Source organism: Dysidea avara, chromosome 6 (assembly GCF_963678975.1).
Source record: "Dysidea avara chromosome 6, odDysAvar1.4, whole genome shotgun sequence".
NCBI classification, from domain to species: domain Eukaryota; kingdom Metazoa; phylum Porifera; class Demospongiae; order Dictyoceratida; family Dysideidae; genus Dysidea; species Dysidea avara.
Genome location: NC_089277.1, coordinates 26,116,659 through 26,141,701, shown reverse-complemented (window position 1 = coordinate 26,141,701; position 25,043 = coordinate 26,116,659). Strand labels below are relative to the sequence as shown.

The following is a 25,043-nucleotide window of genomic DNA, read 5'->3' as shown; positions in this document are numbered from 1 at the left end:
TGCCACCAACTGGTACATGCAAAAGTGCTCTTGGGTGAAATCATAGTTGCCAATTGCTAATTAACAAAGTTCTTTTTAAGGGAGAATATTTTATGCAAATTACTATTATTCTTTCAAACCTAATATTAGCTAATCTCCTGAAATTTATGCCTAGCGTAAGCACACTAGCTAGGAATTTCATAAAAGTGACTGCTACATTAGCAATATGGACTCAAAGTTGACTGCTTTATTAGAGTATGTGACTGCTCTATTAGAGTGACTCAATTTTTCTGCTGTTTGTAGGCTTGAACTGTTTCAGTGAAAGCCAAACTTATATTTTGCTCCAGTTATACATAGATCTCATTAAATTAATCTGGAATATTCCACAACTCTTTTCGCTTAGAACTATTCTTGAGTTATTGCAGCATAATGGATGCTCTTCTATTCCGTTTGTAAAAACTTCTAATTATTCATGATTAACTATCACCTCTAATCAATAGAGATGTAAAAATGTCACCAGAAAATTTGTTGAGTTCATTAATGAACTTTATGTCAAATTAAAATTGATATATCGGGAATTTCTTACTTTATTGCCAGCCATTTTGAAATTTAAAAATGCTGACCTTGCAGGAATCTGTGCAAATGTAAACATTGATTTTCAGATTCCTCATGCTCTAAGCTTTCCAAAAATGTATTGGTTTGCTAATCCCCATAAACTTTGAACAAAAGTACATAGTGAACCTGACTATAAGCTGTAGCCCATACCTCCTTCAGTGTGACAACCAGCAACTACACAACATCTTAGCATAGCGTCTTCTCTTCTAATATCATCAGGCGTTAAAGTGAACTTAAATTTAAACTAGATTTTGATAGTTATAGCTATGCTGTTTTATGTATTGCGCGTACCAGAACTCTTCTAGTGACGTTTTATGATGTCACAAAATTACCAAACTTTGTGGGTTAATATCTTGTAATATCAGTATAATTGAATTATTAAAATGGTGTTTTTGTGCATTGCTTGATACAAATAATCATTCATAAAATAAAATCACACATAAATTTTACATTTCAGTTGACCTTTAATGTAAGCTTAAACTAGGCTTGTGTGTGTGTGTGTGTTTAATAGCATTGTACACTATTAGCAGTGACTGTTATATTTAAGCGTATCAGCTTACTGGGGGTAGTTTTAATGTTAGCATTACACCAATCTCTCACTGACTCACTGTATGCATGCAACGCTTTTGTGTATGTCACTTTGTCATGTACACATAATGAACCTCATCTGCAAATATGTCACAAATTAACAATGGCAGCGGTATTGGGGGAATTTTGTACAGAGAAAGGGAAGTATTACTATGACAACACTTGTAAATGTACATGATATGCATAGGGCAAGGAAAGGTACATACGTATGTATGTATGTATACACCTAAAATACAAATGGACATACATTTGTTAGTTTGGTCAGCAAGGGTGTCAGAGTAGGTGTGACCAGTAAGGCCAGAGTATCGTCACTTTATGGCTTCTGAAATAAATGAACTTGATGAAGCCAAAACTAAAAGTAGGTAACATGCAATACTTGGCATTTTAATGGAAACAATTCACAGAAACAACACTCATCTAACCTGTTTTCACTCACAACAGCTCAGGAAACAGCTTCGTGTCAACTTCGTTCATAGCAAGCGCCTCTAAAAATAATTACCTTTATACTTAGCTTTGGATTTGTTTCTGCTTTGGATACATTCCTTACTGTATATTAATAGACTCAAATGATAAGGTTAATAGACTCAAATGATAAGGTTTAGAGTTAAACAGTATTATAGAGGTGTTTTTCTCCAGTTTTATCACTGAACATGTCAGATAGCTAGATATGAAACTAGCACCTTGCACACAGTACTGCAGCCCAAAAAGTGCCTCCAAATAGCATATCTTAATTTTCCATTTTAAAATTTTTTCTGGTGTCATGCCCCCAGACTAAGCCTTACCACTTTCAATTTTACTCTGACACCCCTGTTAGTCACCCCTGCTGGTCATCAGTGGTGGGTGGATCTAGGGTTTTTAACCCTTAAACCAGCAGAGAAATTCATGTTTACACAATATGGGAACACATGGCGACACCAGGTGGGTTAACTTAACTCTTACAGCCTACAACTGCACATTCAATTAAAAGTCTGTTCACTGGGCTACTTGGAGAAGGTTAAATAACCACTGTGGCTTATTTGTTATGAAGCGATGAACAACGGCAAGTCGCATCTCTGTGTTTCAAAAATCTTGCCACATGTTTAATTTCAATTGTGGGTTTACTCACATAAGTCCTATATGGCCTGAATTTTAGACTACTCTTAGTTAATGATCAGAGTAAATTCATTGCTTTAAACTATTTATGGGCATAGCTGAACGTTTGGTCATGCCAGGGCCTAGCTATACTAGCACACTATATATATCAAGACACATGATAGTGTGTCGTGCGGCCCAAGAAGCCGGCATGCCATACCATGAGTATATTAATATTAACAGGAAGAAAGTAAACACAATTTTCACACCTTTGTATCTCAGTGATCCCTTATCCAATTGGAACTAAAGTTGCTACAGAGTTGTCCACCAGCTAGGGGAGTCTACATACCACATTTGAAGTACTCCAGCCATTTCCAAGATACGAACTTCCAAAGTTTTGATTTTTTTTCTTCGTTTTTTTTCTTCTTCGTCTTTTCGCACACTTGCAAAAATTGCTATAAAACAGAAACACGTACTCCAATTGCCTTGAAATTTGGCACACAGAAAGGAAGTCCAAAGGAAAATCCTAGCATCAAATGTGGTGCAAATCTGGTGAATGGTTCAGGATTTACGACCGATTATTCGCGTAAAACAAGATCGATTTGTTGTCATGCCTACAGGGTAAACTGCTTCATGGAACGAGTTGAAATTTGCTTTGTAGATGGAGTAACCATCGTAGGAGTACCTTTAGGTGGTTTGAAAGGAATCGAGATAAAGACCATGGTGATATGACACAAAACCCAACCTGTATCACAATTACGCGATCAATTTTTATGAATAAAATGTATTACTTTTAACGCCTACTAGGCAAACTCTCTTAGAGCAATGAGCTGAAAATCGGTGTATAGCTGGAATAATCTTCATAAAAAGTCCTTGCAGTAGTACAGAAAAATCGGATTACAAACCACTGAGTTATGATTCGAAAGCCAATAGCAAATGCGAGATGGAGATACTCTAATAGAACAGTCACCCTAATAGAGCATTCAGCTAATTTATTTACTCCATTATAGAATTCTATTACATTGCAAGTTATTGTGTAGGGAGTTCAGCTGCAAACAGTTAATCTTACAAGGCCGGAGGAGACGGTCCGGTTGGTCAGGCCTGAGCCGGACCAATAATCTGGAGCTGAACCATCTAGCTGACCAGCTCGAACTATATTACTCTCATGCAATCTGGACTATCATATCTACATGTAGCTGCATACATTCTATAGATATTATTGAAAATGCACGACACGAGTAGTTACCTAGTTTCTTAGCCTAACTAAAGCACAAAATTACACGTATAGTACCTCCAATTACCTTACAGTACAGCATAGCATTCGTATCATTTTTGTACAGAAATGATTGTGGGTTCTACATACAGTATCACGTGTGCTGACAGTTGGCATTTATCACACGTAAGGCAGGTGCCTTCTTTGATTCTAAACCAGCACACTTATATCACAATTCAATCTTCATAAAATAATCATTAGAATTCCTCGGCTTCTTTTACTGGGCAAAGGGCTGGCAGTGACAAACCAGGTGACTCATTCCGCGGCAAGAAGCTGTACACCCATACATTACATGGCGGCCATCTGGATGGGATTTTGAGTAGAAATCACTCCTCTTCAACTACCCACTCGTCCTGTTGAGATACTGAGCAAACTCTCAGTCTCACCCACATCACGCCATTTTCGAATACTGATTGGTCTCGTGACTGTCCACCAGTATATTTACGTGATGATCCGTTCACTTTATACAAACCAGTATAGCAGTATACTGCATTTTTGTAGCTGTGTAGCCTTTTATTGTAGCTGTGTGAATTCACTCTATAGCTACAGCTAGCTGCCTAGTCGATTAATTATATCCTAGCTAAAGATGGCCATGCTGCATGGGTTCCCTGTGTAATTTGGGGGAAAATTGTGTTGCTACTACCTAGTTTTACTTTAAAATTAAGCATCAGTTTTAAATTTCAAGGCATTTCCAAGCCTTTAAATTGCAAAAATTCTGCAGCTCCTGGGAGTTGCACCCCTAGACCCCCCTTGAACTTCTAATTGCTACAAGTATAAGAAAAAATTGGGAATTTTAAATTAGATTAGGGACAATGTATAATGCTGCAATAAAAATTACTGAAACAAGCTGGATCGGAGTAGTACATAATGTCCAAATACTGTAAAACAATAAGAAGTGAATATCCCTACTGTGCTTATACTTGTTTGTGAAGTTTTTTTGCAAGCTCATGACCACTAAATATCTGCTGAGTTACTCACAGCACTATTATACTAGATTATGACTTATATAATAACAACTAATCAGTAGGCGTGGCTCTACATAAGCCTGCAGACAATAATGGACGTGGATTCGTGCATATCTACATGGGCATGGCTACCATATATTTACGTAAGTGGGCGTGGATTTGTGCATTCGTGCATACCTACACACTGATGAATGGACGTGGCTACCATGTCTACAGACTGTAATTTACGTAAGCGGGCGTGGCTCACGAAAGAAGCAGAGCTACGCCATGACATGTGGTAACACATCCACATTTAATTTAGCACGTAAGGTCAGACCCAAATAATCTATAAAGCAGGACCTGGATGACCCGACTCGGTTTAACATTTTTACTAATTAAACTATATTTCTTGACTTACACATTGCTATATAGTTTGCCGTGAGTTGCTCTCTCTGATCGATATCAACAGCGAGTCTGACGTACGCGTGTGTTTTTGGTACAACCGGCGACCACGAGTATTCGAATAGTTTGATGCAATATACACTGGTATGGAAGCCGTACTGTAATCTATTAACACTCCACGGTAGAACCTTGACTGATGGCCATGGTAAAGAAGGATAAAAAGTAAGACAATAGCGCAAGCATTGTATGTTTATCGATATACCAAAGGTTTTTTCTTAAGCGATCTAGAAACGTTTCTGCGAAAGAATTAGGGCTGTAGCTGTAGCCAGTTTTCCGCTACGCTTGACTGAAGGCGTCAGGCAGGTAGGCAGTAGAAAATTCCATTCACTAATTTTTTTTTAAATTCTGTAGCAACTCGACGGAAACGTTTTGGGTCGATCTGAAGACACTTTTGGGCTTGGGTTTACCCAACCAATACTGTCATGTCGTTGTGAAGAAAAATCGCGACAGGTTTTTGGGTTATATTATATCATGGATCGCCCCCACACCTTTGATGTCCCTAATATACAGTACTATCGTACTGTATGATAACTAAATGAACCATACGGCAAGTTTCATGCTGTGTCCCCTGTATGTCAGGTCTACAATTATACATAGTATAGAAAGTCTTAAGGACAACAGATAGGCTTGAGTATATTTATATAGCTAGCTAGCAGTAAAATATCACTAAAATTGCATATCTGAGTGTCTAATTTTCAAAAATTTTCTGTGAGGGCATGCCCCCAGACCCCCTTAGAATGCTCGTGCTTTGCACTTTGCATAGTGTGCTTCGCACACTGTGCAGCAACTCCTCTCTCATTGGCATGTATATAGTAACAATTTCAACATTATAGTCAATGGCCTGACCAACTCAATTTTCCCTCCTCCGGCCCTGTCTTATAGACAGTTCAGCAAGAAGCAAGTCACCCTATAGAGAGTTCAGCTACCAATATATTGCTGTAGTGATTCAGAAGAATCACAACACTAAATTGCAAGCCACAGAGTTCAGCTATAAACAAGTCATGCACCCTGTAGAGAGTTCGGCTTATAACTGCAAACAAGTAACCCTGTAGAGATTTCAGCTACAGACAAATCACTTTATAGTTTATACAATGTTCAGCTACAAGTAAATCACTTTGTAGAGAATTCAGCTACATACAAGTCACTCTGTGGGAAAGTTTGCTACAAAAAGTCACAATGTAGAGAGCTCAGCAACCAAAAAAACACCCTGTAAAGAGTTCAACTATACAAACAAGTTACTCTGTAGAGAGATCAGCTAGAAGCAAGAGAGATCAGAAATCATCCTGTAGAGATCTCAGCTGCAAAGAAACCCTGTAGAGAGATCAACTACAAACAAATCACCTTACAGAGCATTCAGCTATAAACAGATCGCCCTGTAGAAAGTTTAGGTACAAGCAAATCACCCTATATAGAGTTCAGCTACAAAAAAATCACCCTGTAGAGAGATCAGCTACAAAGAAACCATCCTGTAGAGAGTTCAGCTACAAACAAATCACCCTGTAGAGTGTTAAGCTAGATAAAAGTCACCCTAATGTCACCCTATAGAGAGATCAGCTAGAAACAAGTCATCCTGTAGAGATTTCAGTTACAAACAGATCATCCTGTAGATAGTTCAGCTAGATACAAGTCACCTTGTAGAGAGATCAGCTAGAGGAGGTCATCTTGTAGAGAGTCAGCTAGAAACAAGTCACCTTGTAGACTATTATGCCGGCATAATCTTGAGAATAATAGGTCACCAATTTCGTGAGAATAATTCTGGAATTATAGGATGGTTACAGGCATAATTTTAGAATAATCGGACGACCATGGGAATAATCGGTGGAATTAGGGGGCGTGCCTCTTCTTCATTACCTAGAAGAAAGAGTTAAGCTACTACAAATGATATAAAGCTGACAGGAGTGCTGGCTGAAAGGAGCTGAAAAGCCTCTAAAAGATCGATATACTCTAATAGAATGCTCAAATACTCCAATAGAGCAGTCAGATCGTTTCATGCTAACAATCTGCAGCCAGCATCAGGAATTTAACTGTATGATTTTCTACAATTCTGAAACTTGTACATCTTATACCAGTGTATCGTTTTCAAGTCTTTGAGCATTATTATCTACCTAACTTAGTAGCTACAGCATAATATAATACACTAATAATTAAATACACCTGAATTATTACTGTAAATAGCTATTCTAAGTCTGCTGTAACTAAGACTGCTGCACTGCTGCCTGCTATGATAATCTCTTGAACTCAATTTGAATAGAAAAATGATGTGTAAGGTGGAATGCTTCATATGTGGCTATTAATAATTCGGACAAAACTACCTATAGCAGCATCTTGAAAACTAAGCGACAAGCCACAGATGTATTGAATGAGAATAATTATGGAATAATAGGCTGGATACAATAATAACAAAAAGAATAATAGGATAATTTTTTGGGAAATTCTGGAAAGAATAATAGGTAAAATTTTGAGCATAATAGGCTCAGGCCTAGAGTTCAGTGACAAAGAAACCATCCTGCAGAGAGTTCTTCTACAAACAAATCACCCTGTAGAGAGTTCAGCTACAAACAAATCAACCTGTAGAGAGTTCAGCTACATTTCAAGTCCCTTAGTAGAGAGATCAGCTGCGAACAAGTTATCCAGTAGGGAATAATAGACATGTAATAAATATATTTATATAATTACTGATAAAATCAAAAACAGTTGAAGTATTAAAAATCTGCTCTGTCTTTATTCTTCCTGTGGTAAAGAAAAAGGATAGGTTAAAAAAGCCCCAAAGCCGGCCTATGGCCAGCTTTGGGGTATACAAATACAAAAAGAAGTGTTATCTAATCAAAAACAGCCAAGCTGTAAAAAAAGGTGTGGCCCCTAAAAGGCCATGGTGAACGGCACCAAATTCACTTGAATTGTCGTTATTAAAATTTTGACCATTAACCTACCATCACAGCCATTTCTTGGCCGCCACCTTGGATTTCACATATTTTTTCACCATGGCCTTTTTAGGGGCCGCACCCTTTTTTGCAGCTTGGCTGTTTTTGATTAGATATATATATGTCCCACTTTCACACCTCAGATCAAAGGAAAACCAGTGCATATATATCACATATCGCACTGACTCAAAATGTTAACGAGATATACGCACTGATACCAGTGCATATATCTTGTTAACTTGAGACATTGCATACCTAATAGGTGTGCACACTATATCCAGAAATCATCAGATTTTTTGATGTTATACTGTTATCCTCTTCTCTTATATAGGGAATCAAGCAAGCTGTGATTGTGGGATTGGATTCTGCCAAACAACCTGTGGTTGTGGGATTCAATTTTAATACATCAACAGTAGTTTGTTTTTAAACCAGGTGCACGCCCAGGGCCGGCTGTGGGCGTGCACCTGGTTTACTGAAATCGTTTTTGTAAAAGTGTGTGTGTGTGTACCTATCTATCTACCTATCTACCTATCTACCTATGTTTGTCCGTACGCACCCACGTGAGCAAAATCGTTTAATAATGGTAAAAGCAGCTTTTACGTAAAAAGTGAAATGAAGTCTGTATTAAACTTCTGCACAGGTGAACTTTGCTCTGAGGTGGTTTCTTTTCGGCGGACTGAAATACGGGTGTGGTGACTTTCCTCAGACTACCTTCCCCTTGAGGTTTTCAGGCATTTAGCAACTGAAAAACAACGGTGCAGGCCTCATACACTGCCAGGAATAGCCTATCGCTTCGAGTTGAAAGGGGGCGTATCCCTTACGTACGCGAACGAAAATGAAGAGCAGCTTTGAGGCTTTGTCGAGAGAATTTGTGGGAAAAAACATGTTAGTCACACTATAAAACAGTTTAGAAGATAGTTTTGTGCGTAATATGTTGGTAAAAGCGGTTTATTTAACAAACGCTTCCTTAGCAGTGCATAGCAATGTAATTGAACGAATTACGAATATTTCATGAATTACAAAATACGAGAAATAGCTAATTATATTATTGCACAACCCAAACTACCCTATTGTAAAGTAGTAAATACATAGTTGGCTAATTCATAGTAGTATATACTGTCTATAGTTATTCTAGATGAGTTAGCTAGCTGCATGGCACCTGGTTTTTAGAAGTAGCACAACATCAACTTGTTACTTTTGTAAATGTAGCAATTAAAGTAACATAATTAACACTAGTCTCTTAAAATTGCCATATTAGCAATAATAAAATCAAACTACTGTTAGATGTATTAAAATTGAATCCCATAATCACAGTTTGTTTGGCAAAATTCAATCCCACAATCACAGCTTACTTGGTTCGCTATATAAAGAAGGGTATAGCAACTGAAGATTTTGCCATTGTCCAGCACCACGGAGCTGTACAACCACACACAGCCATCTCCTGATTGGCCAGAGTTCCATCAAGACCCCACACCACTTGTATGGCTCACCACTTGTACGGCTCACCACTGTGATTTAAAAAAGCAGTCAGCAAAAGCAGACCACTTTACTCTGGTCGACTGTGGCAGTGAAACGTGATAGTGCATTCATTAAGCTTTGTGTTTGTGAGAGAAAAAAATCTAACTTCCTGTCTTGGGAAATAAGAACGGTTTTCGTAGATCCAGTCACATTTATGGATTTGCTAGAAAGGGTTGATGTACTCTGGTGCTATACATTAATGTTCAATACAGGTGGTCACTAATACAGGTTGCACTGTACCTAGACACCTTCACTCTATAAGACAAACTTGTTGTGCATGGTTATTGGAGGTGTACACTCCCATACAGTAATAATAGACTACAAAATTCCACTGCATACCACAACATAATTCATTATATCTCTTGAGCCCATTTTGGTCCCACTACAAAAATTTTATCAAACATAGACCATGACCCAATCATTATTCACAAAAAAAATTGAAGAATTTCAAACAGCCTTTTATGAAATATAAAGAATTAAAGTGTTCAATGAAGTACTTTTGAACCATAATTTAAGTAGATATCCCATAATTTAGGGCTCGCTGGAAAGGTTGATCAACAGTCTTCCATCAGTGAAAGTTGTGTATAAAAATATTTACACAGTGGGAAGTTACAGTCAATTTTGTAACTAGAAATGGATCAAGTTTTCATGAAATATTCAAAATATTTGTGGACATAAATCAGAAACCACGGGGAGTATGGAGCTAAAAATTTGCATGAGTGATAAGCACCACAGGTCCTACAAACATACCAAGTTTCATCAAAATCCAAGAGGTGACCCTAAATTCTTTGTTGATTTGACATGGAATGACCCCTATGGAGTTCTGGTGATTGAGCCATGGTTCCAATAAAATGGTTATTTGACTTTTCATCTTTTCAGCTGTTGCTGGTCAGGAGAAGCACCTTTTGACACCAAACTTGGTACACAGGAAGACGAAGTCAAGTGCAATAACTCTGCCAAAAATCGTGCTATAGGAATGTTCTGACAAGAAGGGATGTGTGGCAGGAATAAACATTCCATTAATTGGTTGCTTATGCTACCCGAACACCTTGATAGCCAGGTTATGTGTTCATGACTTTATAATTGTACAAACATTTGGACCCAAGACAAGTCGGTGGTTTCTCACTTTATCAATGGTCTAGAGAATAGAAGAGTTACACTATAATAGATGCATTACTTGTACCAAGAGTTTTTTTTTATATTGTGAACACTTGCTTTGCACCTCAATGTGTGATTTATAGTACTGTAATTACTAAAATTTAGTGGTTTTTCAAAATATTTACACTCATGCATTGAAGATCATGATCAGTACAGGCAAATGTTAAGAAAATGTGGTCAACATGTTTACCTCCTACATGAGTATGTGCATGAATTTATGACTTGATCTTCAAAGTGGTCATGAGTATAAATTGTGACCTGGCCTGCGAAAATAGGGCATATGGGCACAAACTACACCCCGTCACATAACATATCATATCTCAGTATTGGCATATAATATGTTCATTTTGTAACTTGTATTGTAAAACTAACTGAATCTTTAATACACACTGAAAAGTTTATGGCAACAGAGTCATGGAATACAAAGTTATGACACATCAACATTTGAAAAAGTAGGAAATTATTATGTGCCCACATGCCCTATTTTCGCAGGCCCGGTCACAATTAGTAATTAACCCTTTCGATACCGCGAACACAACAGTGCATTTTTATAACATATACCACATAATCTCACTGACGCACTAGTACGTTTTTACTGACTTTCGTTAGTCTTTCAGGCCTACATATCAACCCAACAACAGTATGAAAACACAACTACCACTGTTTCACTCCATAAATAATGGAGAATGAATTGACACTAGAAACACAGCCCTAGCAATTATCCTGCCTTAAAAAGCAACACTGAAACTATGGTATAACGCTGCAACATCACAGGACAGACATGGGGCCAAGTACATATAAAAGTACTTAAGTAAAGTACAAGTACTTTTGAATTTTCCAAGTACAAGTACTCCTGCAGCAATTAAGAGAGTACTTTAGTAAAGTACAAGTACATGTTGGAAGTACTTAAGTAAAGTACAAGTACATTAACATTAGTGCTGAGCGATAATAAAAAATTTACTATCACGATAGTTACTCATTAAATATCGCGATAGTGAATACTATCCCGATAGTTTATGAAACACTTTGCTCTTAACAAAGTCTTAGTTGTATAGCTATGATTTGCAGTCATATAGAACGGTTATTTTGCATGCACAGGACATTTGCGTGCGCGGCTGATGAATATGGACTTTTGGTAAAGCTTTTACAGGCCACTCCTTTGTAAGAAAGCTGGTAATACCAACTGTAAAACAGTATAGAAGGGTTGTTAATACCACTTTAATGCAGATCTGAGCTTATCATAACTATCACGATAGTGATATCCCTACTATTGCGATAACGATAGTGATTTACTATCGCGATATATCACACTATCGATACTATTGCTCAGTCCTAATTAATATATGCTGTATTCAGTGTACTGTAGTATGTAAGTGTGCCTAGGGGGATTAGTTTGTTTAGTGGCTGATTTCAACGACCCGTGACCTTGCACTGAGTCGTATATTTGAAAGAACGGACTTTAGATGTATTCCATACCATACTGTACTGCAAGTGTGTCTACAACTAGCTAATAAAACACTTGGTTCACCAGGCCACATTCTTCAATTCCCAATCCAGGTCGTTCTGTGATTTCATAGATTTGCAGGAGGCCTGTATGGAAGCTTTAGTACTTATGTGGCATTATACTACAAAGTGGATAAACATGATTGATTGGTCCCAGTATGACTTCAGTTAATTACACAAGCCATTCGCCATTGCTACAGAGTTGGCTAAAGGTAGCTGCCAGAATGTGTTAAGTCGACAATCTCTCACACTAACTAACGAAGAACCATACACTTTGAATATTTAACTGTACAGTGTAATATGTGTATGTTGATTGTGAATTACGTGTGCAATGTAGCTATAAGTGTTTATGTCACTTCTTTTGAAAATACACGTACTGTTTAAACATATAATTTGGTAGTGCATCTTGAGCTCTTGTTTGTTGGTCATCAGTACAGTGTTATTTGGTGTTCTTTGATGGGTGTCTAATCATGTGGCTTGGATGGTTTCTTCAAACATTTTGTGTCTTATTAGAAGATTCTGTCTTTCATCCCCGTGCCATACAGCTTTGGTTTCAGAGCAATCCAACACAAACTTTACACCCCCAAGTGTGGTAGTAGTTGATAGTATGTTAAATTGATATCTAGCATTGGTCATGGGCCTACTAAAATTCCACAAGTGTAAAGTGTGGTAAGCAGTAATTTATACAATATGACAATTGTGACCGTCTCAGCAAAAACCCAACTTGTTCGCACAATTTAAAAAATATATATATTATTCACTCAGTGATATCAGCGGTGTCCAAGGAATGGACCACTAAAGTTTCAGCCTTCTGTGGTGCGTAGTTTAGGAATTATAGCGCTAGACAGTGGGAAGAGCAAGGTAATCGATTTGTACAGCGACTATACTGCAAATAAACTACAGGCACTTACATTCGCAGCCATAACTTCCGTTTGGATTAGTCTACAATGTTGTAATTTGGCTTAAAACATTCACCATGGATCAGCACATCAGCCACGGTATAGTATTAGCCCTGTTGATAATTGTACATGTGAATATGAAGATGGTTTGGTAGAAGAAACGATGACAATATTGTTTACGTTTACCGCATCATAAACAAACGCACGTGATGCGCATGCTGTTGGAGCTGGAGACACGAAACAAAGATTTCCAAACTCTCCATGAACAGGCAAATAAGATGGTATATAGTTTTAATTGATTTGAGTGTTTCTTCTTTAAATACTGGCCCATTTAAAACTTGCATAATTTTTTTTGTAGCATGCGTAATTTTACGAATTATTTTTAAATTTAAATTTTCTCAATACGCACGCTTGTGCAAACAAGTCGGGTTTTTGCTGAGACGGTCACAATTGATACAATAAATCCAAGTTGCCTATTACACTACACACTTGGTATAGATTTCAAAACAAAACAATCTATGTTGCTTCCCAACACAGAGAATCTGTGAAAAGTCAACAAAAATGAGATGGTGTGGCCATAACATAATTCGCTTACCTCTTGACATACTGGTGGCTTGTTTATTACAAACAACAGCCTCTTGTGGTTGCACACGCATTCCTGTTATTGTGTACAAGGCTAGATTAACCAATTCATCAAGTAAAAGCCGACAAATTGCTAATAGTTGGCAAATGAAGCCATTAGAAATAATATCGCGTTCATAACTACGGACAGTATCTATGGCGACTAACTAGCGCAAGCGAAACATGGATGTTTTTTCGAGTTTGTTACGTCACATTGGGAATTTTTACAGAGACGTCACATGAGTTACTTCCGTTTCCAATCCCTTTGTAAAGTTTAGTGTATCTATGATATCACAATATCTTGACCATTAAAGTGAGAGTATAAACAGGCGACCTGGTTATCAAGGTGTCCAGGTATCCCTTTGAGAAGTTTTGTTGTACCAACCTATGCAAACACATACACAACTTAAATAGGGCTAAGTCCACTACAGTGGGATTCAACTTAATAAAGAAGGTATTTCTGAAGAGATGATACAACATTTGCACGATATGTTTATGGGAACATGGTGGTCAGACCTGTAATAAAAAAGTCAACCTGTCTAATAAGGACCATTTTTTGGATTTGCTAAGGGTTGATGTTTTGGTGCAATACATTAATATCCAATTAAAGAAGTATAAGTTAACTGTAGCACATAGATGGTCTTTCAATACAGGTGGTCACTAATACAGGTTGCAATGTACCTAGACACCTTCACTCTGTAAGACAAACTTGTTGCGAGTGGTTATTGGAGGTGTATACTCCCATGCAGCAATAATAGGCTACAAAATTCCACTGCATACCACAACATAATTCATTACATCTCTTGAGCCCATTGTGGTCCCAACACAAAAATGTTATCAAACATCAATCATCATCCGATTATTATTTACAAAAGCATTTCAAGCAGCATTTTTTGAATATAAAGGATTAAAGTTTTCAATACGGTACCTTCAAACCATAGTTAAGGTTACGGAATAGTTTAAAATGCGTGTGCGGAACAAATTACAAAACCTGCCTTAAACCAAGCAGGGATAAATAAGTTCAACAACTGTGTTGTGTTAGCAATACAACTAATTGTGCTTGTTTGTTTTTACTACAGAACAACGACTGTTCTTGGGTGTGTGGTCCACAATAGAGCAATGTTTTATAAAAACGCGCTGCCAAAAACCAGACTAACAGAGTACTGAATCCTTATAATTTCAACACAAGTGACTAAACAACTAAAATATCTAGGTCTTGTGGAAGCGATTGTTTGAGTTACTGGTTGTGTAAACATTTTATTGAACTTTTAGCAGTTTTTTCGAGTGTAACAAGCTCTTTGAAGGCTTGTATCTGAGCCACTAGGAAGAAACACGCCAAAAACGTTTCCACAGGGCCTAATAAATTTAATATACAGTATCATTATGCCCCAAAAATGCCAATAGAGCCTACAGCTTTTGCTGTATTTAGTGGCGTAAAAACATGGTAGTGACAGCTGGAGCTGAGCTATGTTTGGGCTGCCTTACTTGTGTTACTACAGCAAAGTGTAGTGTTCCACCCGCCTCAAACTACACTGTAGCTACATAAAAACATTAAATATGAAGGGCTTCACCTTCATTTAAAACTTTTCACACTGCTAGACTGGTTTATGGGCTTCTCAAAAAGTATCAATAGGCATTCGCAATTTTGAATGATTTCCCATGACTATACCATAACCTTAAGTAGACATCGCATAATTTAGAGATCACTAGAAAGGTCAATCAACAGTGTTCCATCAGTGAAAATGGTGTTTAAAATTATTTACACAGTGTGAAGTTATGGTTGATTTTGTAACTAGATATGGAACAATTTTTCATGAAATATTCAAAATGTTTGTGGTCATAAATCAGAAACTATGGGGTGTATGGAGCTAACAAATTGCATGAGTGATAAGCACCACAGGTACTACAAACACACCAAGTTTTGTCAAAATCCAAGAGGTTACCCTAATTTCCTATTTGATTTTACATGGATTGACCCTACTTTGATTGCAGAGTTCTTGATTCGTAATGCGGTGTAACAGGTTGAACATAGCTGATAACAAAGTGAAATGGATACTTCACTTTTCAGACGATAATTGGTAGCTGGGGCGCATGGTGCCATTTCTTTTGGTATGTGTGGGTTCACCAGTCGTAATAATTTTATTTTACAAAAACAAGTTAATAAACAAGTACACAAAAAAACTTTGGAATTTTCAACTAGAGTAGGAACCATAGCATATCGATAAAATGTACTGAAACAAGCTGGAATAGTACACAATATTACATCACAGTAAAATAATAAGAAGTGTTGTATCCCTACTGTGCTATTTCTTATTGTTTTACTGTGATTTAATATTGTGTACTACTCCAGCTTGTTTCAGTACATTTTATCGATGTGTTATGGTCCCTACTCTAGTTGAAAATTCCAAATTTTTTTGTGTACTTGTAAAAGAGTAAATAACTGGCTAATATCCACAAAAAAGATTGTCATTGTTTTGATGCACATGGCTTTTTATTATACAGACAAGGATGACTTTTAATATCTACATGTATAAGAAAAAAATTAGGAATTTTAAGTTAGAGTAGGGACAGTGTATAGTACTGCAATAAAAAGCACTGACACAAGCTGGATTGGAGTAGTATGTAATGTCCAATAAAACAATAAGAAGTGAATATCCTTACTGTGCTACACTCAAAATGCACAGTAGGAATATTCACTTATTTGGACATAGCGTATTACTCCGATCCAGCTTGTTTCAGTGCATTTTATTGCAGTACTACATATACACTGTCCCTACTCTAATTTAAAATTCCTAAATTTTTCTTACACTTGCTTGGGAACTTTTTTGCAAGCTCATGACTACAAAATACCCTGGAAACCAGTCACAATATTATAATAGAGTTAATCACAGCACTATTTATTATGCCAGCAATTAACTAGCATAACATATGTAGATGCATACGTAAGTTCATGCAAATTCCTTGATGTGTACATGACCCATGAAGAAATGACTAATTTTAACAAGGTGTTATGTATATACTGTACCTCTAGGCATGTGTTGCTGCAATAAGGTGCCATATCCAGTATGGATGGAAATGATACATGAGTTGAATCTTTTTTCACCTCATTGTCACTAATGGTGAATCTCTTGATATGGAGTACCAACACTTTTGGGAGCTTGTGAATCATGATCTGTTTGGCTACCAGACACAGTATAGGACTATCATCACCACCTGTACAAAAAATATGGTATAAATCCACTGATCAAGACACACGATAGTGTGTCGTGCGGCCAAGTAGACTACAGACGTGCGACAGACAAGTGTGTATTTTACAGGAACCAGGAAAAGGCCGTTTTCACGCATCTGTAGCTCGATAGTGCCTGACCGGAAATTAACCTTTTTGCTGTGGTAATTCCCTCGGGGTGGGGCACCTTCAGTTTCAAATTTGAGTTGAATCTGCCAAGCCATCACTGAGCTATGTGTCTTCAAAGTTCGTCTTAGTTTCTTCGTATTTTTCTTCTTCTCTTATCCTTCTTTTTGCAACACTCAGAAAAATTGCTATAACTGGCACATTCTTTAGTCATTTTTGCTCAAATTTGGATGGCAGTAAGAATGTAATGAAGCACGTTTACAGTCCGATTTTCGTATATATCGGATACAGAACGAGGGAGTTATACACGATTTTCGAAAAATTCGATAGCATTTTTTTTGTCACGGCCACTGGGTAAACCGTTTGAAGGAATGACTTGAAAATTGGTCTGTACATGGAGTAACCTTTGTAGTGCAAACCTTTTGTGGTTTGAAAGAAATCGTACTAACAGTCATGGAGTTATAACAAAAACGCCATCTATATGTAAAATGCGCACGAACAAGTTTTGTTAATTAAAAAAAGTAATACTTTTCATACCTACCAGGTAAACTAGTTAATGGAATCAGCTGAAATCAGGTAGAGAGGTAGACAAATCATTTTAGAACGATCTTTCAGTGGTTTACAAGGAATCAGATTAAAATCCACTGAGCTACACTATGAAAGTGAACTAGGTGTAACAAGCTGCATGAACGAGATACTCTAATAGTGCAGTCACCCTAATAAAACATTCAGCTGCGTAATAAGTCACTCTATTAGAACGTTCAGCTACAACAAAGTCACCATGTAGAGAGTTCAGCTAACAACAAGTCACCCAATAGGGAGTTCAACTACAATCAAGTCACCCTTCAACTATTATCACAAACAAATAACTCTGTAGAGAGTTCAGTTACAAACAAAGTCACCCTGTAGAGAGTTCTGTTCAACTACAAACAAGTGACCCTGAAGACAGTTCATCAGCAAACAAATCCCTCTGTAGAGAGTTCAGCTACGTTTCAAGTCATTCTATGAAGAGCTAAGTAGAGATCAGCTAGAAACAATTCATCCTGTAGAAATCAGTTAGAAACATATCACCTGTAGAGAGATCAGGTAGGCTCAAGTCACCCTGTAGAGAGTTCAGCCGGAACAAGCCACCCGTAGAGAGATTAGCTAGAAACAAGTCACCCTATAGAAAATTCAGCTACATTTCATAGAGTGTTTCAGCTAGAAATAAGCAACCCTGTGAAGAGTTCAGCTATAACAAACTCTATCAGTAGAAAAATCAGTTGGAAGCAAGTTATCCTGTAAAGAGTTCAAATACATTTGAAGTCATCCTGTAGAGAGATCAAGTAAACTTGTAAAAAGATAAGCTACATTTCAAATCACCCTGTAGAGAGATCAGCTCGAAACAAATTGCCCTGTAGAAAGATCTGGTAGAAACAAGTCACCCTGTAGAGAGATCTGATAGAAACGTCTCACCCTGTAGAGAGTGCAACAAGTAACAAATCACCCTGTAGAGAAATCAGCTAGAAACAATTAACCCGATAGAGATTAGCTAGAAACAAATCACCCTGTGGGGAGATCAGGTCAATACAAATCATCCTGTAGAGAGATCTGGTAGAAACAAGTCACCCTGTAGAGAAATCAGCTAGAAACAATTCACACTGTAGAGGTCAGCTAGAAACAAATTATCCTATAGAGATATCAGCTAGAAATAAGTCACCCTGTAGACAGTTCAGTTGGAAACAAGTCACTCGTAGAGAGATCAGCTAGAAACAAACCACCTAGAAAGAATTCTGCTACACTTCGTAGAGTGATTCAGCCAGAAATAAGCAGCCCTGCAAAGAGTTCAACTACAATCTCTCTCAGTAGAGAGATCAGCTAGAAGCAAGTTATCCTGCAAAGAGTTCAACTACATTTGAAGTCACTCTGTAGAGAGAAAAACTAACCTTGTAAAGAGATAAGCTACCTTTCAAATCACCCTGTAGAAAGATCAGTTTGAAACAAATAACCCTGTAGAGAGATCTGGCAGAAACAAGTCACTCTGTGGAGAGTTCAGCCAGTAGGAAGTCACACTGTAGATAAATCAGCTAGAAAAAAATTACCTGTACAAAGATCGGCTTGAAACAAATTACCCTGTAGAAGGATCAGTTAGAAACAAGTCACCCTGTAGCGAGATCAGCTAGAAACAAATCACCCAGTAGAAAGATCAGCTTGAAACAAATCACTCTGTTGAAAGATTACTTAGACACAAGTCACATCAGATAGAATGAAGTCACCGTGTAGCACTACCAGTAAACAGTACCATCAAACACCTATGGATTATCCATGAATAGTAAAATAATCCCCATAAAGTGCCATGAAAGTCATATCATTGATATTTCATTGTCATATCCATGCCATGAAAACCCATGAAAAGTAGAGATTTCATGGTAAATTCTTATTACCAACAAAATATTTCATGGCATAAGAAACTTTCATGGTTGCAGTGGCCATGAAATGTCAAATTTTCATAGGCAGTGTCCATGAGTTGTCAGTTTTTTTATAGGCAGTGTCCATGAAAACTACATGAAATTTCATGGTTTACCATCGCATTTTCATAGACTCTTTCCTGGGAGTTCAGTTAGAAATAAGTCAGATCAGCTAGAAACAAATCATGCTATAGAGAGATCAACTAGACAATTACTTTATAAAGAGATCAGCTGGAAACAAGGCACCCTGTAGAGAGATCAGCATGATCAAGTCACCCTGTAAAAGCCCAACAACTTTTCAAGTCACGCCATGAGAGTCCAGCTATGAACAAATCACTCAGTAAAAAGAACAGCTAGAAATAAATCACCCTGTACATTATTCAGTTAGAAACAAATCTCCCTATAGAGAGATCAGTTAGGCTAGTTACCCTGTTATATGCAAGAGTTCAAGTATTTTTCAAGTCACCCTGTAGAGAGCTCAGTAGAAACAAACAGCCCTGTAGAGAGATCAGCTAGAAAGAAATCATCCTGTAAAGAGATCAGCCAGAAACAAATCACCCTGTAGAGAGATCAGCTTGATCAAGTCACCTAGTAGGGAGTTCAATTACATTTCAAATCACCCTGTAGAGAGTGTAGCTTGAAATAAGTCACCCTGTAGAGAGATCAGCTAGAAAAAAGTCACCCTACAGAGAGTTTAGTTGGAAACAAGTCACCCTGTAGAAAGATCAGCTAGACACAATTCACCCTGTAGAAACAAATCACCACATAGAGAGATCAGCTAGAAACCAGTCACCCTTTAGAGAGATCAGCTGGAAACTACAGAGAATTCAGGTACATTTCGTAGAGTGTTTCAGCTAGAAATAAGCCACCATATGGTGAGTTGCAACTACAAATCATTTACCATGTAGTCAAAGAGTACAGTTACATTGTGAGGCTCCCTGTAGTACTACATACACATTTCCCTGTAGAGTGTTTAGCTGCGACCAGTTCAACCTGTGTGACCTATTTTTATGATCAATCAACACAATGATGTTTGTAAATTATTGCCTAAATGTACATGTAGCTAAACAAATCATTAAAATCTTCTTCTTCATATGTAATAATCTTCTCTCTGTAGTAAAGAAAAGGACAAATTAAAAGAAATACCTAAAGCTAGCCATAGGCTGGCTTTAGGCACGAGAAGTGATAACTAATCAAAAACAGCCAAGCCATAAAAAAGGGTGTGGCCTCCAAAAAAGCCAAGGTGAAAAAAGATGTGAAATCAAAGGTGGCGGCCAAGAAATGGCTGTGATGGTAGGTTAATGGCAAAATTTTTAATAACGACAATTCAGGCAACACAAATTTGCCTGTATTGTCGTTATTTAATGTTGGTAGTAGGACTAATGGTCCTTGGATACAACCCCTGTCCTAGGATGGTGGTTGGGTTTGGTAAATGTACAGGTTCCCAGAGTCCACTGCAGTACTTCCAGTATTCACAAAGTCCTTTCTCCCTTTCTACTGGTATAATACTACAAACCTAAGTACCACACTGGTATCATTACCAACCAACCTAATGGCTTGGGGATGACCTGTCCATATTTACTAGTGCCATAGAAAGGTGAGTGATTAGCGAACCTTTCCCCCAAGCCAACTCTCTAGTGGGAAACCTGTAACACAACTGGTTCGTATGTACAGTGCTAAACTGCAACATGGGAGGTCCATGCTGACAAAGATGCACAAAAGATACACTCACCCAGATGAGGATGCAGTATTGTGTAGTAAGTAATGATACGACTGAACTATATTTATAGTTATAGGTAGCAAGCCTTAGACAAATTTATATTATAATATTATGTAATATAACAACTTTGGATCTTGATGTCTAGTAAACATGGGTACCTTCAGCATGTGAAAAGTCACTGTGTAGTCTCCCTGCAAGTGATGTAGCTATTACAGGAAACAGGAAAATAGTCCATAAGCAATCTATCACAGTGTTGGAGCAAGGTGGATAGTGGTAGTGGCAATGAAAAAAAGAAAACCCAAGGGGTACAAAGCCTGTAGTTGTGCATAGGTAATGCACAACTTCACAGGTATATCCAATCCAAGTGTCAACATTGCTTTAAAAAAAGTGCCCTGCAGTGCAAACCTTTTTTTTTCTTTCTTCACATGATATAGTTTTGGTGACTGTGCACAGAACCACTGTGATACACATGAATAACTTGGGTACTTCACTTATGTATGCACGCACCAAAGATATATATATATTTTTTTTATTAGTGACTTGGATTCCTCTCTATGTGACTGTGAATATGCCTTATTAGAACATGGTTAGTAAAACAAATATACAAAGATGATGGAGAGTAGCATATCAGATTAACATACAGACATGATTTAGCAACATGAGAGGACAAGTGAATGCTTCCATATTGTGATTGGCATAGTCACTGGACAACAGATGTGCCTAGGTAATGGAGATCTGGGTAGGAAGGTCCACTGCATATTTTAGTATACAGTGTAAAATGCTCTAATGCAACATTCAACTAGAGCTGGATTGTTACATTTGCACCCTTTGGATTTTATAGTTGTCTGGTGTGCAGGGCTTTGTCCTAGAAAGCATGTGGTTTGTAGCCTATTGAGGTTTGGGAAATAGAAAGAGAAGGTCTAAAGAGGTGATGTTTAGCTGTTAGGAGGCTTCTTATTCCAATTACTACCTCAGAAAATTAATGACACAATTTACAGCCGAGCATACAGTTTTACGGCACACGGAGACGACCAACTATTTTGTATTCTACCCACTAAGCTGCATAATAACAGTACTTGCATTATTAAGTCAGCATACTAACATGCGTTTCTTGGTTATCAATGCTTCTGCGATTGGGAGAGTGGTATATGTCTGCGATTGGGAGAGTGGTATATGCCTACACAAGATAAGTTATAAAAATGTGGTTGGCGTACTGGTATTTCCGACCGGTCACAACAACTATAACCAGATTGAAACTTTGACATTAATGTTTAGTTACGCTACCACTCACCTACTTATGTGGTCTGTTCCTCGGATCTTCATTCTTCACCTCCAGCAATCCATTGATTGAGGAGGGGTTTGGTAAGTGCTAGGGGCCTCATCTGCCATGGTATATGGCCTAGGCAAGGTTATGTAATTCCAGCGGGGCCAAAGTAGGAAGTACTTTTGATTTATTAATGCTTGGGTAATGAAAGAGTTTAGAGCAGAGAAGCATCTCTGTCCTAAACTCTTTACAATAGAGGCCATAGGTAGGTCATAATATATTATATATATATTTATATACACATACATATATATATTATGATCTACCCCCCAAGCATCAAGGTTATTTATTTAATTTAGACCATGCAATGTGCAGAAATTTGATGGTGACAACATCTAGTAATATGCACGATAAGCTATGCTTGCAACATACAGATGATGTGCAAACCGAGCCACGGTAACATACGAAACAAGCAGTGGCAGTGACATATGTTGGTATACAAACAAGCAATGGTGATGACATACATATCAAGCAAATGTGACAATATAAACATTAGGAAGACATAACACACAAGTAAACTAACATGCAACTAACAACACAATGGTGTGTCCCATGCCAATTGCCTAGCAAAATTGTGGAGCACATCCTAACCATAGAACTACAGATATATAACGAAGACACTGTATCATGTACACATTAGAGCAAGCACCATGTTTTGAAATGATTCCTATTGCAGTTGTATAGGTTGAAGTTTCCTTTAATGACAATAAAATGGACTTTTCTTTGTGACTATTATACGACTCAAGAGTATGGTGTGCAAGAAGCTGAAACAACACCGTGAAACTGCTATGCAAAGTTCTAACATGCACCTGGCTGCTTTTCTGCATACAATTTATGATTACCGTGTTTTATTGTTTTTATTTTTTTTTTTAATTTAATTTTATTTATTTATTTTTTGGTACCAAGTTATCTTCATACCACCATTAATGCAGTCACCTTCTAAGGCTGGTGACTAGCTATATATGCATGTATGTAGCTAGTTTGCTGACATTTCATTGTATTCTGCATTCTCTAGTTGACTATCCAAGCCCTGCTGATGCTGACTACAAGCCAATAAGCAGCAATGAAGAAACCAATATAGTATGCTGTAGAATACAGAAGTCTATTAATGCATTTAATACACACCTGTGGTTGCATCATTTTATTTATTTTAAATCTAAATTGCACACAATAGAATTTTTTGACTTCAAAAGCACAATTAATGTCACTGAATTCAGGTAATAAGTCGTTTCTTTTTTTTTTTTGAAAGTAGCATCAGTGATTGGTGGCTACACTGTATCTATCTATGAGCTCACTACTAAGCTCACCAGTACAAAGCAACTCTTATTATTTCACACATTACTAGAGGTGTACCGATAGAGAAATTTCTGAACTGATCCAATATAAAGTGATATACTGAGTCAGAACACCGACACCGACACCGACACAATATAATAAAGTGTAGCTATACATAGATTAGAAGAAACTGGGGAACTTTAAGTTGCATAAGATACACTTAGTAAGCAGTTCCAAGTGCTAACAATCACTGACAATGCTTGATTGCCTGTAGTGGTGTGGCCTCAATTAACAGCCCAGACAGTGAGGCACCCACAAAATATTTTTAATGCATGCTCCCACCAAGATGAGTCCACATTACTCCGTATTTTTAATGGCTTGTAATGATGGCTGGTTGTTTCAAGCTGGGTTTCTAGTTTATTCATCCCATGGTTGTTTTTTTATAGCTCTCCACTATGATCATTTGTTGTATGGTTGGTAAGTATTGTAACAATGAATGTTTGTTAAGCACGTATTTCTATGGCTTCTCATAGTATATGCACTTCTTTTCAAGGATATAGAAAACTACTATTTCCTCAGCCTTGTTTGCTATATAACAGAGGGTAAAATGTGGCTTTACCATGGCAAAGACTCTTTCGATATATCATATTGGTATTTGGTGGTTATATTGAGACCAACCGATATTGGCAGAAATCTCCATATTGGCCACTGATACGATATGTATCGGTACATCCTTGCTCATTACATGCATATTATACAGGGTGTGTGGGAACAGTGTGTAAGCTTATACTAGTACACCAATTGGTGTTATACTGTTGCTTACCCGATGCAGCATCTCGTCTGAGGCCATTTCACGATAGTCGCGGCATTCAAGTTCCCTCCAGAAAATTCTGTTTGATGCCCGCCGCACGATCTCCCTGCATTTTATGCGGATTAGGTGGCGTCTGACGAACTGGCTATGGCACGAGGTGGAGCTGTAATCATTGATGTTGGCGACGAGTCCAGCGGCGATGGAGCTGTCCCAGGTGACAGTGATACCATGCGTGGGCCGAGGCAAGCGACCCAGTTCTAGAGACGACCCTGACGGTAGCCACTAGTATTGTAATGTCACATCCTGTCGCGTTGCCGTCTTGCCAGGAACACCCGTTCCTTGAGGCAGTCCTTCCCCCAGCGTGACAAAGCTCCTCGCCTGCTCAATCCAGCAGTCGAACTTCCCAAGGACGACAACCCTCTCCTTCCTCAGCAGGCGAGAACAACAAGTACCCATCTTGAAGACTCAAAGCCACTGCAACTGGCAAGATTTCTTACAACAGGTATGAATTACAGCCAACGTGTTCTGCTCACGATGCTGCACATGCATTGTTCTTATTAGA

General features: G+C 37.8%; 1 protein-coding gene across 3 annotated transcripts in view; it reads right to left on the bottom strand.

The window, feature by feature from the left end:
* The window catches only part of LOC136257207 (uncharacterized), a 181,438-nt gene that overhangs the window by 12,691 nt on the left and 143,704 nt on the right, over positions 1 to 25,043 (bottom strand). For all 3 annotated transcript variants that reach the window (XM_066050284.1, XM_066050282.1, XM_066050283.1), the window contains one exon: positions 16,578 to 16,765. In XM_066050284.1, coding sequence (XP_065906356.1) covers positions 16,578 to 16,765 — 188 coding nt within the window. The remainder of the gene's footprint in view (positions 1 to 16,577; positions 16,766 to 25,043) is intronic.